The 17314-nt window shown below is 48.3% G+C and overlaps 1 protein-coding gene across 1 annotated transcript in view; it reads right to left on the bottom strand.

The window, feature by feature from the left end:
• The window catches only part of GRM7 (glutamate metabotropic receptor 7), a 626056-nt gene that overhangs the window by 211393 nt on the left and 397349 nt on the right, over positions 1-17314 (bottom strand). Inside the window, exon 8 of the mRNA XM_088460040.1 lies at positions 2136-3068. Coding sequence (XP_088316166.1) covers positions 2136-3068 — 933 coding nt within the window. The remainder of the gene's footprint in view (positions 1-2135; positions 3069-17314) is intronic.

The raw sequence follows: 17314 nt of genomic DNA, 5'->3' as shown, positions 1-17314 counted from the left end.
AGGGCGGCACGACCATCACAGACACAACGCACTCAGGCCAAGTGATACAGAGCAGAGGGCTGCTCAGGCGGGGCGGCACGACCATCACAGAAACAACGCACTCAGGCCAAGTGATACAGAGCGGAGGGCTGCTCAGGCGGGGAGGCACGACCATCACAGAAACAACGCACTTAGACCAGGTGATACAGAGCGGAGGGCTGCTCAGGCGGGGCGGCACGACCATCACAGAAACAACGCACTCAGACCAAGTGATACAGAGCGGAGGGCTGCTCAGGTGGGGCGGCACAACCATCACAGAAACAACGCACTCAGGCCAAGTGATACAGAGCGGAGGGCTGCTCAGGCGGGGCGGCACGACCATCACAGAAACAACGCACTCAGGCCAAGTGATACAGAGCGGAGGGCTGCTCAGGCGGGGCGGCACGGCCATCACAGACACAACGCACTCAGGCCAAGTGATAGAGGGCGGAGGGCTGCTCAGGCGGGGCGGCACGACCATCACAGACACAACGCACTCAGACCATGTGATACAGAGGGGAGGGCTGCTCAGCCGGGGCGACACAACCATCACAGAAACAACGCACTCAGACCAAGTGATACAGAGCGGAGGGCTGCTCAGGCGGGGCGGCACGGCCATCACAGACACAACACACTCAGGCCAAGTGATACAGGGCGGAGGGCTGCTCAGGCGGGGCGGCACGACCATCACAGACACAACGCACTCAGACCAAGTGATACAGAGTGGAGGGCTGCTCAGCCGGGGCGACAGAACCATCACAGAAACAACGCACTCAGACCAAGTGATACAGAGCGGAGGGTTGCTCAGGCGTGGCGGCACGGCCATCACAGAAAAAACGCACTCAGGCCCAGTGATACACAGCGGAGGGCTGCTCAGGCGGGGCGGCACGACCATCACAGACACAATGCACTCAGGCCAAGTGATACAGAGCCGAGGGCTGCTCAGGCAGGGCGGCACGACCATCACAGACACAACGCACTCAGGCCAAGTGATACAGAGCGGAGGGCTGCTCAGGCGGGGCGGCACGACCATCACAGAAACAACGCACTCAGACCAAGTGATACAGAGCGGAGGGCTGCTCTGGTGGGGCGGCACAACCATCACAGAAACAACGCACTCAGGCCAAGTGATACAGAGCGGAAGGCTGCTCAGGTGGGGCGGCACGGCTATCACAGCAACAACACACTCAGGCCAAGTGATACAGAGCGGAGGGCTGCTCAGGCTGGGCGGCACAACCATCACAGACACAACGCACTCAGACCAAGTGATACAGGCGGAGGGCTGCTCAGGCTGGGCGGCACAACCATCACAGACACAACGCGCTCAGGCCAAGTGATACAGAGCGGAGGGCTGCTCAGGCGGGGCGGCACAACCATCACAGACACAACGCACTCAGACCAAGTGATACAGAGCGGAGGGCTGCTCAGGCGGGGCGGCACAACCATCACAGACACAACGCACTCAGACCAAGTGATACAGAGCGGAGGGCGGCTCAGGCGGGGCGGCACAACCATCACAGACACAACGCGCTCAGGCCAAGTGATACAGAGCGGAGGGCTGCTCAGGCGGGGCGGCACAACCATCACAGACACAACGCACTCAGACCAAGTGATACAGAGCGGAGGGCGGCACGACCATCACAGAAATATCTTAACAAAAAAATCTGACTTGGTAAAAGAAAAATAAATAAATTAAACTGTAATAAGCGCCGGTTGTAAGGGGCATTTAACCCTTCCCCAGCCGGAGCACATACAATAACTATATAGGAACTGGTATTTATAGACCCGTCACATGGAGGCATATAAAAGTGTTGTGTGGTGCTGTAATATCCCAGTCATCTCTGCTGATAGATAGATAGATAGATAGATAGATAGATAGATAGATAGATAGATAGATAGATAGATAGATAGATAGAGGATCTAAAGAGCAATATTTTTAGAAAAATGTTGTAATTGTACAGTAGTAAATGTAAGCGTTGGTTTCAGTATACCTACTTCCGATCTCATCTCGCAAATGGCTGTCCCCCGAATTATGCTCATGGTGGTAATAAATAGAAGTGTTTGTGCCTAGATGCACGTAGTTACAATTGTTGCATATAGAGATAAAGGTTACTCACTTTTTCTGCTGATTGTGATGTTCCAAAAAATATTGGAATGAAGGCCAGCCAAACGATGCAGGTTGTATACATGGTGAAACCTATCGGCTTCGCTTCATTGAAATTCTCCGGCACGCCCCTGGTCTTGATAGCATACACAGTACATGTAACCATAAGGAGGATGCTGTATCCCAAGGAACAAATGATTTGTAGATCCGTAATGTCACATTTCAGGACACCCCGCCGCTGTTCCGGATCCACTGTGTCTGACCCATAGTCAATGATGATGTTGGGAGGGTTCACCCCAAACCAGATAAAAACTCCCAGAAGTTGGACAGATATCAAACTGGAGGTGATGGCCAGCTGCGAGGTGGGGCTGATAAGCCGAGGCGCGGTCACTGACTTTTTACCCTGCTCGAAGATCCTGTAGATCCTGTTGGTTTTGGTTAAGAGGGCAGCATAGCTGATGCACATTCCCAAGCCCAAGAAAATGCGCCGGAAGGAGCACACGGCCAAGTCCGGCTTGGCTATCATGAGGAAGGTAATGATGTAGCAGAGGAAGATCCCTGTTAGGAGGACGTAGCTGAGTTCCCTTCCAGACGCCCGAACTATGGGGGTGTCATTGTACCGTATGAAAGTCGCCATAACAAAGATGGTAGCAATGATACCAAGCATAGCGAGAAAGACGGGGATCACAGCCCAGGGCGAGTGCCACTCCAGTTTGATGATGGGGATGGGGTCGCAGCCGGTGCGGTTTTGAGTGGGCCGCATGTTGAATGGACATCGGAAACAGGTGACCTCGTCCATCAGGTATTTATAGCCGTCGCATGGGTCACACTGCCAGCAGCATGGCATGCCTTTCGCGATCTTCTTCCTCTCGCCAAGTTTGCAGGGCAGGCTGCAGACAGAAGGGGGGATATCATGCATTCCTCTAGTCCACTTCATGTCTTCAATCTGTGGAAAAAAAACAAGAGAAGGTAAAAGGGGACCTAGATAGGGTGCATTATTAGGAGAACATGTATTATAAGGATACACAAGTTTCAGAACAATATTCATAGGGCAACATAGAATTTACTATATAGTCAGGGGCGTTTCTAGAGAGGAGGGGACCCGTGTGCAGTCTCCGACACGGGCCCCCTCCTCTATGTCCGGCGGCCGGCAGCGTGAGCTGTGCGCGTCCAGCGCCGGAGTTATAGACTCTGGGCACTAGAGTGTGCCCAGAGTGTATAGAGGATGCGCTGGTCACCGGGTAAATGGCCGCGGTGGGCATTTTTCCTGTACTGCGCATGCGCAAATGACGCGGCGGCCATTTTCCAGTTGCTTTTACAGCGTCAGACCCCAGCGCTGACATGGGACTCCGGAGAGGTGAGTCATTCTATGGGTGCAGGGCGTGCGGTGCGGGGCCCCCCTGGACCCAGGGGCCCGTGTTCCCCGTACACCCTGCACCCATTACAGATACGCCCCTGTATATAGTATTATCCATCATTTGCTAAACATTATAATCAAAGCGGTGACGTCTTTGAACCTGAAACCTTGGTGATATCTCAGGCAGTCAAGCTGTGAGCCCCATTTATCAACAATGCGTCAACCCTTTTAGCGGTCTAAGATTACAGCTGCTTGTCACTGCATCGTTCTCGCCATCTTTAGATGGCGAGAGCGATGTGGTCCCCATTGCCGACAATGAGGTCCCAGCAGCAGCCTTACCAGCTTCAGCGAAGCCTTCCAGGCACGCCGGGTTAAGATGCCATACGCATGCACAGACGGACCATCGCGCATGCGTATTACACAGAAGCCTCTCGCTGGTAGTTAGGCTGCCAGCAGCTGAGCGGAGGACCTCGCCGATGAGGAGGACATCGCTGAACCTCACCGGAGGGGTAAGTAAGCATTGCTGTATTCCTAAGCCTCACTGGCCTTTTGTTCTACCGGAATGGTAGCGACGTAAAGGTCCGATTTATAAATCACCATCTCGGTCAACCGTAGTGACTGAACCACAATCACTGAGCAGGTGATTAACTCACCTAAGAAGCTCGGACTGTATGCAGCCAAATCATTGGTCCTTTGCTCTACACCCAACAACTTACTCATCTTCTTGATCTAACTAATCGTAGACCTACAACTCATCTGGTCACTCACTCTCCTGCAAGTTTGCAATTCTTTCTTTCTTATCTTTTCTCGTATTCACCATCCCCTATATCCCTCTCACCTACCTCCAGTTTGTTGGGCTTTATGACATCCCACCGCACGACTCCCATTTTGGTTTCCCCCACCATTCTTCCCTTTAATCCCCGGGCCCCTGCTCCGACCCCCTCCATCGCTCTGTGTGGCTTAAGGCCCCCATACATCAGAGATTGATTGCAGCAATCGTGCAATTTGCAATCGATTGTGTATACAAATCTTTCCCTTTTTCAATCGATTGCGGATTGCAGAGATGCCACAATCGATTGAAAAAGGGAAAGATTTTTATACACAATCGATTGCAAATTGCACAATTGCTGCAATCAATCTCTGATGTATGGGGGCCTTTACTCTCTGTGCCTGGCTGGATCTCACAGCTTTACTAGTTGTGGGAACTCTCGGAGAAGTGACAGCGTACAGATAACTCATTTACCCGAACATTCTGCGTTCAGAGATAGCAGCTACACAGGGCCCGCAATTATTGAGACTTCTTTCACTTGCCTCGTTACAATATACCCAGATAGCTTTATACCCGCAGTGGCACAAAGATTTGCAACTCTTCCCTCACCTCTGGCTGTAAAAAAAAAAAAGCTAATGAAATGCAAGCCGGCTGATAAGCTGTGTGGAAAGGAGAGATTAGGAGACGGATTCACACTTGGAAGCCTTGCATAAAAATCTGTGTTGTCAAGGATATAATTGGCGCCCAACTCCAACCTTTTGCTGGGATTGAAATGGTACCTACAAAGAAGTTTTACGCTCACGTCTGTCCATCCTGTCACATCAGAGGGTTTTAGGCATTGCAGGAATGTACAATCCCGCTCATCACGGTGCTTCTTCCAGAACTGAGTGACAATGGAAGAATGGAAAGCTTGGCGTATTCGAATAGGAATAGAGATGGATGGATATTGTTTACACTATAAAGCCTCTGGATTTCAATTTATTCCAAGCTTGAAGTGTGCATTCAGTGCAGAATAGAAAACAGAAATTGGAGGTAATCAGGAGGCACAATCATCATTTGGTTGATATCTAAGCTTTGCAGTAAGAAGCCCTGGAAGAGTTCCCATAAAACTGACCCACACGCTCATAAAGAACGACATGTGCAAAATATGGCCGAAGGAACCAGCCCTCTCCCTTATTGCCGCCAATCACAAGCAGCTCCCCATACTGGCCTATAAAGGGAAGTCTTGGGAAACCTCAAAATTGATCATTTGTAGTTAGCGGGTGGGGTCCTATCTCATGGGGGGGTTTTCGGGGCTATTTTTTTGGGCTATGCAGTACACTGGGTCAAGAAAAAGGAAAATAAAATGTATTTTATATTAGGGGAGACTTTTATTATTATTGGGTCCGATCAATTCTCCACTATTAGGACTCGTATGTTTTTATTTTTTCTGGGAATGACTGGCAGTTACCTCCACTCAGGTGCACAGGTGCCGCTGACGTATTTTTGTTTTAAGCTGGTGGCCATAACGTAGTCACTGAGCTTTGTTCGTCTAATGTGGAGAATATGGTTATGCTAAGGTGCCATTTGGTAACAGAAAATGTTTTACAAGGAAGAAGAATTTTCATATGACGTTTTTGGGATACGCACTTGATGACCTGGGACGTGTTTCTCCTGCAATTTTTATCCTGTCTATTATAAAATGCAAATGTACGCATGAGGGGTATTTCTGTATGTGCTTCCTCACTGACCAAGCTAAATAGATTTTTTTTACAAAAATTACATTATTAAGATTATCTTGGACACTTGCTGTTACTGATCTAGATACTTAAAACTATTTGCATCTGACCTTCGCGCGTTCATGAGAACCGCCGGGATGACTGATAATCCAAGTGCTACATGTCATAATCAGTCTTTGGTCTTTGTCAACAGACTGTATGATGCGTTGGAGTTTCTGTAATGAATGAGGATGGGATGGACTCTTAGACCACTCTATTAATCCTTCTCCTTTGCTCAGCTGTAACCTTTAATAAGCTGAGCTAGAATAATCACTTCCACTCTGCAGGTCAATAAAAGGCAGAGAAAGGTCCCTGCCTTCCACCCCCCCTCCAAGACAGCCGACCATTGACCAAAACAAATAGACCATTCAGGAGAAGGCTATTGAGTGTGATGAATTGAGGTCTACAGCAGAGAGTGCGACTCACTCTAGCATATGGTCAGTAGATGTTAGAAACTGGTCCTGGCCATCACCCAACCAAATCACAAGCTCTATAGCAAACTCTACGGTGAACAGGGAGAGTGATTAACCAACCAAAAACATACGTGGAGGCATCCAGCATTTTTCTTTTTTTTTTGGCGCAATTATATCATAAACGTCCACTTTCTGAGTTTGTGGGGCCATTTGCAGAATTGTGGTCTGTGATGTGAGGGCAATAGTAAAAATTTCACAATTTGTTCATTTTGTATCCCCTCAAAAAGTCAGCTTTTTGGAGCATCACACATGGGGAGAAAGGAGGTGCCCCATCATACAATCACTGGCACCTCATAGGGCGTATAAAGTCACATTACTGGGGTAAAAAGGGTCTGCAGGGAAAGTGTCCTCAACTAAAAATTCTTCACCCCTTAGAAGAATGACTCATCCCAGACCGCTCCTGGGGGCCGATACAATACTGAAATGCACAGAAGTATCCCATGTAGGGCCTGATGTGGACACAGCAGTGATGTAGGGCGCACTGGAGCAATGTTGTTTTCGTCTGCGCATGCGTTTGAGTTGCACTGTGCATGCGCCCCGATTTTGTACGCGCAGAGTCGCAGTACAGTTTCGGACGCACGGTAGCAGAAATGTAAGTGGCATTCCTGGAGGTGACTGGGAGGTAACAGAAGATGGCTAAAAAGATGCACGGAGATGTTGCATCTTGCGGGATTGTTGCTGGCGTGTCACAGTTGCGTACAGTGACGCACAGACGCTCACGTAGGAGACCATACTGTATTAGAGAAACTGCACCTGCCCCAGGGTAGATATAGGTTTAAATAATAATAGTGGCATCTAAAGATGCACCAAGTGGTATTTCAGCATCTACGGCATCTCAGCCCTTGCGCATTCGGAGGTACGGATCTGCACCAGGGAAGGACTTTGTAGCGCCATTTGCATAAAGCCAAAGGCGTGCCTGCAGCAAAAGACGCAAAAAGGGGCGCGACTTCGTCCGACTCAGATTTAGGCCCTTATTCAGCAGTGTTCGTATGTGCACTGCCGACAGCAGATTCCCAATGGTCGAGAATCTGCTCAGGCGCCGGACCAGTACTCTGCAGGTGCAGTATGGGTCCTGCATGATCGCACGCGGAGCGGCAGCAGTCTGTCAGTGATTGACAGTCTACTGTTGTTTGTGGGTGGGAGGGGGTGACGACGGCCTCCATTTCCCAAAACGGAGACATGTCGGGAGAGGATCTCCATCGCCTGACAGAGATTTCCTGGCCTCTTTGTTGGATCTGCGGCGGCCGGCTTGCGTGACCCCATGGGTCACATAGCTGGCCGATGTTATCGCATGACGCCTCCTGCTACATTACCATAATTGCAAGGACGGAATTGCAGAGCTGCTTGGATGCAGCATCAGACCCTTAGGCCACTAATCACCTCAGACCAGCAGTAAGAAGAATGGATACGTTTATTATAATGAATTGTCTTATGGTGGTTGCAGATGTGACATCTTTACTATTATCCCGCTGGATACACAATCCGCAAAAACAGGAGCACAGCGATTTTATAGGGGCACTTCCCCAAAGTGGGAATCATGTTTGCATCTATATATGTGCGAGATGGAGAGATAGGAACCAATAGAACGTACTGCGGGGCGCACACAGACGTAAATGTAACCCTGGAGAGCTGAGAGTGAAAGTTATACATCTGGCAACCAATGTGCCAATTCGCACAGCTCCTACCCTTATTGCCTCCTGGTAGTCGTTGGCATCTTGTCGGCCTATAACAAGCTACGCATTTACCCTTGAAAACAGATGGATTGTACGGCAATAGACATAACAGTACAAGGATTAATAACGCTAATGTCTACGCTTGGATTCATTACTGTAGGATTAAAAAGTATGTATTAGTATTAGGCCTATTTATTAGTTGGTCCCTTTGATGCTTTTCACAGCATAATATTGACATTGGTAGAATTTGGACGTTGAGAATGAGCAACACTCAGTGAAGCTAGCGCTACTGATTCGCCAGGCCGGTCCCTTATATACGAACACGCAGACAGGGGGCTCCTGCAGTTTAGGGGCCTGATTCAAACCCGCTCGCTGTTTGCAAACGCTCGCTCTGAATCAGGGTGGGGATTTATTTTATTTTTTTCGGCCTCCAAGCCGCTCGCTAAGCTGTGGGTGACCACCCACAGCTGTTGCAAGCAGCCTGGCGATGGTCGCAATAATCGCGACCATCGGGCTTGCGAGGAGACCCTGTGGTAGGGTCTCAGCTCTCGCAAGCCCAAGTGGACATCCTGCTCTAATAGAGCAGGATGTCCACTACTGACATCACTCGTGATGTCAGTAGGGCCGCCCACAAACGCCAGGGGTTCCTAAGGGAACGACTGCGTTTGTGTAAGCCTACAAAACGGGGCAAGTTGTCAATCAACATCGACAGCTGCCCCGTCTTGTAGCGAGACCCGTTGCGACGTAGCTGGCGTCGCAGTACGGGTCTCGCGCATGCGCACGCCGGAGGTGGCGCATGCACAGTTGGGGACCATCGACCTGCTTGCTAGCGTTGTGCGCTCGCGAAGCGGGCCTGAATCAGGCCCTAAGACCAGGGCTTTACTTACAAAGTGTCGGGTTATAAAACCTGACACTGCTGCTCGTGTTTATACTGATAATTAAAGGGGCAGTGCTTTTACTAGCCGTGTCTTGCATGCCCTGTCTTGCTAATAAAATAACTGTCCTTTTAATTATCGGGCATAAATACAAAAAATATAGACTTTCATAGATAAAATTTATTTTAAAAACAAATGCAGGAAATATTCAAAAAATCTTTAAACATATTTTATTTTGTTCAAAGAAAAAACTATTTTTTTTTACATTATTATTATTTTCACCGCTTATCTGTATCCAGTGGTAAAAGTAAAATAGGCTTTCCCATGTGGAACTGATGGCTCCATGAATAAGGCTAATAAAAGGGATGTGGCAACGTTTATTTCCATGATTAAGGATAAACTAAATCTAAGATACAAGAAAAACAAAAAAATGTTTGACGCCGTAATGATGTTGGATACATTTTGGTGTAGCCAACAAAATGGCTGCTTCCAATGTGTGGTGACAAAATGGCTGCCTCAACTGTACATAACCAAAAGCACGCCATGAAAAAAAAAAAAAATGGAATGGGTGGTGGGCAGTTCAAGAACAGAAAAAGGTTTATCCACACAGTGAAAATGTACCAGTTACCAAAGGTAGGTAAGAGGTCCAGCACCGACCCAAGACATTTACAGCTCGAGGACAAGTGTGTCACCATTTTAGCTGCCTCCGCAACATTCTGTTTATATAACACTGTCTACAATAGCTAATCCTTTATCTCTGGGCTTGTGAGTGCCGCACAGAGCTAATCCACTGTGCAACAAGACTCAAAGCTCTCTCATCAGGCCATGGTCTTCTCAGTCGCATACAGCAGCAGCTCAGCTCATTGCTCAGCTTCTAGGCCTTGATTAGACCTGACAAACCGTCCCCAGTGCTGTGATAATGAAGTTTCAGCGACTTTTCCTCACTACGCAGCTCCTTACCAACAAAGCAAGATACTTTCTTTACAGATCTACAGGGAAACAGAGGACCTTGCCCTGCACAGCGGGGTTCCGTGACAGGAAAACGTCTCTATACGTCTGATGAGCCTTATAATGGGAATAAAACCTGTGCAATGATTTGGCTTTATCACCGTACACCATACAACATCCATTACTCTACACTAGACTGTCTGAGCGCGGGAAGGCAGGGAGCGGGCGGGAGAATTAGCACCAGCCATTGGTTCTGCAGACTCTTTTTCTCCCCTCTGTAATGATTTTGCATTAATTGGCCGGGTAATAAATCTGCTACTGTCCGTACAGTACTTCTCTTGATAAGGAATTTAATATTGAATGAGATTATCATAGCCACAAACGCAATGTTTCATTTTCCCAGTTGCAAATCAGAACAAGGCGAGAGATTTATCGCCCAGTAAGAATCTTTATTAAATCAATGGTGGACGTTTCCCTCTATAAATCCGGTGCAGTTTTTTTTTTCTGGAGATTGGGAAATGCAGCGATTTAATTTGCAAACGACACAGAATTTTGTGTTAGCAATTTCTAATCAGGTTCCTTAGCAATTTATTCTGACCTTATCTTTTGGAAGATTTACAGTGATTTAATGGTAACATGCTTGTCTTCTTGAGATTGGCTGCTTGGGTTTCATACCAAGAAATGGCGAGGCGAGGCGAGGCGATGCGACTACGTAATCAGACACATGGGGGTCGTTCCTGACCTTGTAAAATGAGGGCTAACAAATTAAAAGGAAATTACATCTTATCTGATATTTTATCATCCTGCAGTATATTTGCCTTGTTGCAGCTGTTTAATGGGTATGTAGTCAAAATGTCAAGATTTACAATAGAGGTGTGCGGTTTGGTTCTCCAGAAATCCGAATCCACCCAAATTTCGTGAATCCAGACAGATCCGAGTCGCGGTTCTGATTTTCCCGTGGTTCGGATTTTAAATCCGAATTTTGGGTTTTGCAAAAATGACATGATTTTAGCTGTGTTTAAAAACAATTTATCCATTTTTTTGTAAAAAAAAAAAAAAAAAAAAACCTGATCCAAAACCAAAACACTGGGGTCAGCGTACAACTCTAATTCACAATGTCAACAGGGTAAGGCTGCAGTTAGGGTCAGGCTGCATTTAGGGTTAGGCTGCGGTTACAGTTAGGCTGCGGTTAGGGTCAGACTGCAGTTAGGGTCAGGCTGCAGTTAGGGTAAGGCTGCAGTTAGGGTCAGGCTGCAGTTAGAGTCAGGCTGCAGTTAGGGTCATGCTGCAGTTAGGGTCATGCTGCAGTTAGGGTCAGGCTGCAGTTAGAGTCAGGTTGCAGTTAGGGTCAGGCTGCAGTTAGAGTCAGGCTGCAGTTAGGGTCAGGCTGCAGTTAGAGTTAGGCTGCAGTTAGGGTCAGGCTGCGGTTAGGGTCAGGCTGCAGTTAGGGTCAGGCTGCAGTTAGGGTCAGGCTGCAGTTAGGGTTAAGTTGCAGTTAGGGTCAGGCTGCATTTAGGGTCAGGCTGCAGTTAGAGTTAGGCTGCAGTTAGAGTCAGGCTGCAGTTAGGGTTAGGCTGCAGTTAGGGTCAGGCTGCAGTTAGAGTTAGGCTGTGTTAAGGGCTAAGTTGCAGTTAGGGTCAGGCTGCAGTTAGAGTTAGGCTGCAGTTAGGGTCAGGCTGCAGTTAGAGTTAGGCTGCAGTTAGAGTCAGGCTGCAGTTAGGGTCAGGCTGTAGTTAGAATTAGGCTGCAGTTAGGGTCAGGTTGCAGTTAGAGTTAGGCTGTGTTAAGGGTTAAGTTGCAGTTAGGGTCAGGCTGCATTTAGGGTCAGGCTGCAGTTAGAGTCAGGCTGCAGTTAGAATTAGGCTGCAGTTAGAATTAGGCTGCAGTTAGAGTCAGGCTGCAGTTAGAGTCAGGCTGCAGTTAGAGTTAGGCTGTGTTAAGGGTTAAGTTGCAGTTAGGGTCAGGCTGCAGTTAGAGTCAGGCTGCAGTTAGAGTCAGGTTGCAGTTAGGGTCAGGCTGCAGTTAGAGTCAGGCTGCAGTTAGGGTTAGGCTGCAATTAGGGTTAGGCTGCAGTTAGGGTCAGGCTGCAGTTAGGGTAAGGCTGCAGTTAGAGTTAGGCTGCAGTTAGGGTCAGGCTGCAGTTAGAGTTAGGCTGCAGTTAGAGTCAGGCTGCAGTTAGGGTTAGGCTGCAGTTAGAGTTAGGCTGCAGTTAGGGTCAGGCTGCAGTTAGAGTTAGGCTGTGTTAAGGGTTAAGTTGCAGTTAGGGTCAGGCTGCATTTAGGGTCAGGCTGTGTTAAGGGTTAAGTTGCAGTTAGAGTCAGGCTGCAGTTAGAGTCAGGCTGCAGTTAGAGTCAGGCTGCAGTTAGAGTTAGGCTGCAGTTAGGGTTAGGCTGCAGTTAGGGTCAGGCTGCAGTTAGAGTTAGGCTGCAGTTAGGGTCAGGCTGCAGTTAGAGTTAGGCTGCAGTTAGAGTCAGGCTGCAGTTAGGGTTAGGCTGCAGTTAGAGTTAGGCTGCAGTTAGGGTCAGGCTGCAGTTAGAGTTAGGCTGTGTTAAGGGTTAAGTTGCAGTTAGGGTCAGGCTGCATTTAGGGTCAGGCTGTGTTAAGGGTTAAGTTGCAGTTAGAGTCAGGCTGCAGTTAGAGTCAGGCTGCAGTTAGAGTCAGGCTGCAGTTAGAGTTAGGCTGCAGTTAGGGTTAGGCTGCAGTTAGGGTCAGGCTGCAGTTAGAGTTAGGCTGTGTTAAGGGTTAAGTTGCAGTTAGAGTCAGGCTGCAGTTAGAGTCAGGCTGCAGTTAGAGTTAGGCTGTGTTAAGGGTTAAGTTGCAGTTAGGGTCAGGCTGCAGTTAGAGTCAGGCTGCAGTTAGAGTCAGGCTGCAGTTAGGGTTAGGCTGCAGTTAGGGTCAGGCTGCAGTTAGAGTTAGGCTGTGTTAAGGGTTAAGTTGCAGTTAGAGTCAGGCTGCAGTTAGAGTCAGGCTGCAGTTAGAGTCAGGCTGCAGTTAGAGTTAGGCTGCAGTTAGGGTTAGGCTGCAGTTAGGGTCAGGCTGCAGTTAGAGTTAGGCTGTTTTAAGGGTTAAGTTGCAGTTAGAGTCAGGCTGCAGTTAGAGTCAGGCTGCAGTTAGAGTTAGGCTGCAGTTAGAGTCAGGCTGCAGTTAGAGTTAGGCTGCAGTTAGGGTCAGGCTGCAGTTAGAGTTAGGCTGCAGTTAGGGTCAGGCTGCAGTTAGGGTCAGGCTGCAGTTAGGGTTAGACTGCAGTTAGAGTCAGGCTGCAGTTAGGTCAGGCTGCAGTTAGAGTTAGGCTGCAGTTAGGGTTAGGCTGCAGTTAGAGTCAGGCTGCAGTTAGAGTCAGGCTGCAGTTAGGGTTAGGCTGCAGTTAGGGTCAGGCTGCAGTTAGGGTCAGGCTGCAGTTAGGGTCAGGCTGCAGTTAGGGTTAGGCTGCAGTTAGGGTCAGGCTGCAGTTAGAGTTAGGCTGCAGTTAGAGTCAGGCTGCAGTTAGGGTCAGGCTGCAGTTAGAGTCAGGCTGCAGTTAGGGTTAGGCTGCAGTTAGGGTTAGGCTGCAGTTAGGGTCAGGCTGCAGTTAGGGTCAGGCTGCAGTTAGGGTCAGGCTGCAGTTAGAGTCAGGCTGCAGTTAGGCTTAGGCTGCAGTTAGGGTTAGGCTGCAGTTAGGGTTAGGCTGCAGTTAGGGTTAGGCTGCAGTTAAGGTAAGGCTGCAGTTAGGGTCAGGCTGCAGTTAGAGTTAGGCTGCAGTTAGGGTCAGGCTGCAGTTAGAGTTAGGCTGCAGTTAGAGTCAGGCTGTGCTTAGGGTTACAGAAAAAAAGAAAAGAGAATTACTGCACTAGCTAATATTCCAGATATATAAATCTTGTAATGAACCCCATATATTTCCAATTATTAATAACTTGAAATGATAATATTGCAATGACATTGGCGGTGCAGCCTGATGACAAGGATAGGCACATCGGAAATATGTAAGAGGGGAAAGAATGTCTTATTCCAGGCGCACAAACTTAAATTAAAACATAACTTTTAATTCATATACAATAAACATATATTACTCAAAGGTGATCAACGAAATATTAAAAAGAAACAGAATGTTTCGGGACTATAAACAAACACATATTGTGTAGACTAGACAATGAAAAGAGTGTTGAATAAAAACCTTGAGTCCCGCTGTGTGGTTAGTATAATAATGATTGAATAGTAGAGGGAGAAGCTACAGTTTAGATTCTATGTATTTAACAACAAGTGTAACATTTGTATCTAGTATTGAACTCCCAATGGATATTTATTATAGAATAAATGCCTAGAGGTAAATATCTGTGCCAGCTGCAGTCACCATGTATGACAGAGAGTAATGACTCTTCTCAAAGAATCAAATCCACTTAGAGATATATAGTCTGGGTGCTCACAATATCATATGGTCATCTGCATTTATAGTCTCAACTGGCCGTGATCGTACTTAATTATATATGCTTGATTAGTAGAAGGTATCGGGATATTAATTGATATTAGTATGCTGCTGACAGAATCTCATTAATCAGCCCTTAGATATACACACTACCACTGCACATTAGTTGAGAGTACAGCTGTAAGTTCCCTATATATGTGTCATCTGTAATAAGGTTCTTATAATGAAATTCACGTGTATAGACCACAATGGAGCGCTTTCCCATTATATATTAATCGGTGTCAATAGAATATTATAAGTAATGTGCTTGGCATACACCTTTGAATAGGTAGCTTTTTTTCATTCAACACTCTTTTCATTGTCTAGTCTACACAATATGTTTGTTTATAGTCCCGAAACATTCTGTTTCTTTTTAATATTTCGCTGATCACCTTTGAGTAATATATGTTTATTGTATATGAATTAAAAGTTATGTTTTAATTGCATTTTGGACGGCTAGAATAAGACATTCTTTCCCCTCTTACATATTTTTGATGTGTTTAGGGTTAGGCTGCAATTAGGGACAGGCCGCGGTTAGGGTCAGGCTGCAATTAGGGACAGGCCGCGGTTAGGGTCAGGCCGTGGTTAGAGTTAAGTTGCTGTTAGGGTCAGGCCATGGTTAAGTTCAGGCTGCGGTTAGGGTCAGGCTGCGGTTAGGGTCAGGCCGTGGTTAGGGTCAGGCCGTGGTTAGAGTTAAGTTGCTGTTAGGGTCAGGCCATGGTTAAGTTCAGGCTGCAGTTAGGGTCAGGCTGCGGTTAGGGTCAGGCTGCAGTTAGGGTCAGGCTGCGGTTAGGGTCAGGCTGCGGTTAGGGTCAGGCTGTGGTTAAGGTTAAGTTGCTGTTAGGGTCAGGCCGTGGTTAAGTTCAGGCTGCGGTTAGGGTCAGGCTGCGGTTAGGGTCAGGCTGTGGTTAAGGTTAAGTTGCTGTTAGGGTCAGGCCGTGGTTAAGTTCAGGCCGCGGTTAGAGTCAGGCGGCGGTTAGGGTCAAGCTGTGGTTAGGGTTAGGCTGCAGTTAGGGTCAGGCTGTAGTTAGAGTTAGGCTGCAGTTAGAGTTAGGCTGTAGTTAAAGTTAGGCTGCAGTTAGATTTAGGCTGCAGTTAGAGTTAGGCTGTAGTTAGAGTTAGGCTGTAGTTAGAGTTAGGCTGCAGTTAGGGTCAGGCTGCAGTTAGGGTCAGGCTGTAGATGGGGTCAGGCTGCAGTTAGGGTCAGGCTGCGGATGGAGTCAGGCTGTGGTTAGGGCTGTAATGCACTAAAAATGCTACACAGTGGGGTAAATACTGTGGGGCTGATTCTAAGTCAGACGCGTGTGCGATTGCTGCCTGTACGCCCCGGCATTCTACTCACTTTCATATGCTAATAAGAGAATCCACAGAATAGTGCAGAGAATGTGTGCGACTGAAAGTGGAAGCCTGTCCCGCCCACTGGGCGTCTGCCTGCAGGCGCAGCAGCCATCATTAGTATATGGACTTGCACCAGCCCCATAAACAGACGTCCCATCGCCATCTGAACGCTGTGACGATCACACATGGAAGTTTAATTGCTCCCCCCATAATCCCAAAGTGGGTCTGTGACTTGCCATCCCATGGTTGTCACTCAGTTACCATCCAGAAATTCCCATTTCACAGAAAATGGGGTCCACCGGCAGACAGAGCAATCCATTTGCAGTAGCGAACTCTGTCAGTTAGTGTAGGTCTGATCCGGCACATGCGCAGCGGGCGATGTCTTTATTTTGCGCACGCGCATTATGCTGACATCCGCGAGATCCGTCTGTTTTCCCGCATACAGTCGTCTCAGAATCAGCTACTGAACGTGCAGAAAAACTGCGAAACAAGAAATGCTGCAAATCCTGTGCAATAAGAGAACCGTGCGCTCATGTGAATCGCATTTTTATGATCGTGCCCCCTGCTGCGTGATGCGATGAATCCTTGTATATAGCAACAAGAATGACACAAAAATGACGCAAATCATATTGCCTCACCCCTTGCCCCTCCCCTATGGGAACTCCCTGATGGGCAACATAAAAAGTAGACGTGTATGACTGAATAGTTTTTGACTGTACACTACGTACTTGGCGACATTTGAATTCCCGCGGATTTAGGTTCAGGTGGGAGGTGCCATGAATTTCGTCGTCGCAGCCACACCCCCACTGCTCAGTGCCAGTTAGGGATGGGCAGAGCGATTCAGCGTACTGAGATGAGCCACAGGGCTCAACGCAGTGGAGTGTCTGGAGACAGTGTCTTGGGACACGGCTCTTTAGAACTGTAGCAAGCAGAGGGGCCGGCGACTCTGAGTGAGTGGCTGACAGCTCCGCCCCCGAGCCTTGGCAGTATTAGTGTGATTCCTAGTGAGTCGCTGACAGCTCCGCCCCCTACACTGCTGATCCGACCTGATCACACTTCTGCACTGTCTTAGTGCACACACACCCCGGCCCCGGCGGTAGCGGCTCCCACTGACAGAGAGGCTAGAGAAGTGAGTGTCTCGACACACCAAACGTTGAGTGACTCGAATCTTTCGAACATCTGAATGATTCAAGTCATTGTGTTGAGACAGTCACTCACTAGCCATCTCTAGTGCCAGTGAGTAGCATGGGGCAGGGGCCCTGATTCAGAGCCGGGCTTTTTTTTCTTTAGAACGGCCTCCTGGCCGCTCGCATAGCCGTGGGTGACCAGCTATAGCGAGCGGCCAGGAAGATGGTCGCGATGGTCAAGACCATCACGACCTTCGGGCTTGCGACGAGACCCTTGTGGTAGGGTCTCGTTGCCGCAAGCCCCAGAGAGATTTCGGCTCAAGCAGAGCCGAAATCTCTCCCACTGACATCACTCGTGATGTCAGTGGGGCCGGCCCCAAACGGAGGCGTTCACATGGGAACGCCTCCGTTTGGGCAGCCACTCCCCCAGCCCGCCC

The sequence above is a fragment of the Taudactylus pleione genome, unplaced genomic scaffold (assembly GCF_031769625.1).
Source record: "Taudactylus pleione unplaced genomic scaffold, aTauple2 ptg000964l, whole genome shotgun sequence".
Classification (NCBI taxonomy): Eukaryota; Metazoa; Chordata; class Amphibia; order Anura; family Myobatrachidae; genus Taudactylus; species Taudactylus pleione.
Note: the sequence above shows the minus strand (reverse complement) of the source record. Positions and strands in the feature narration are given on the sequence as shown.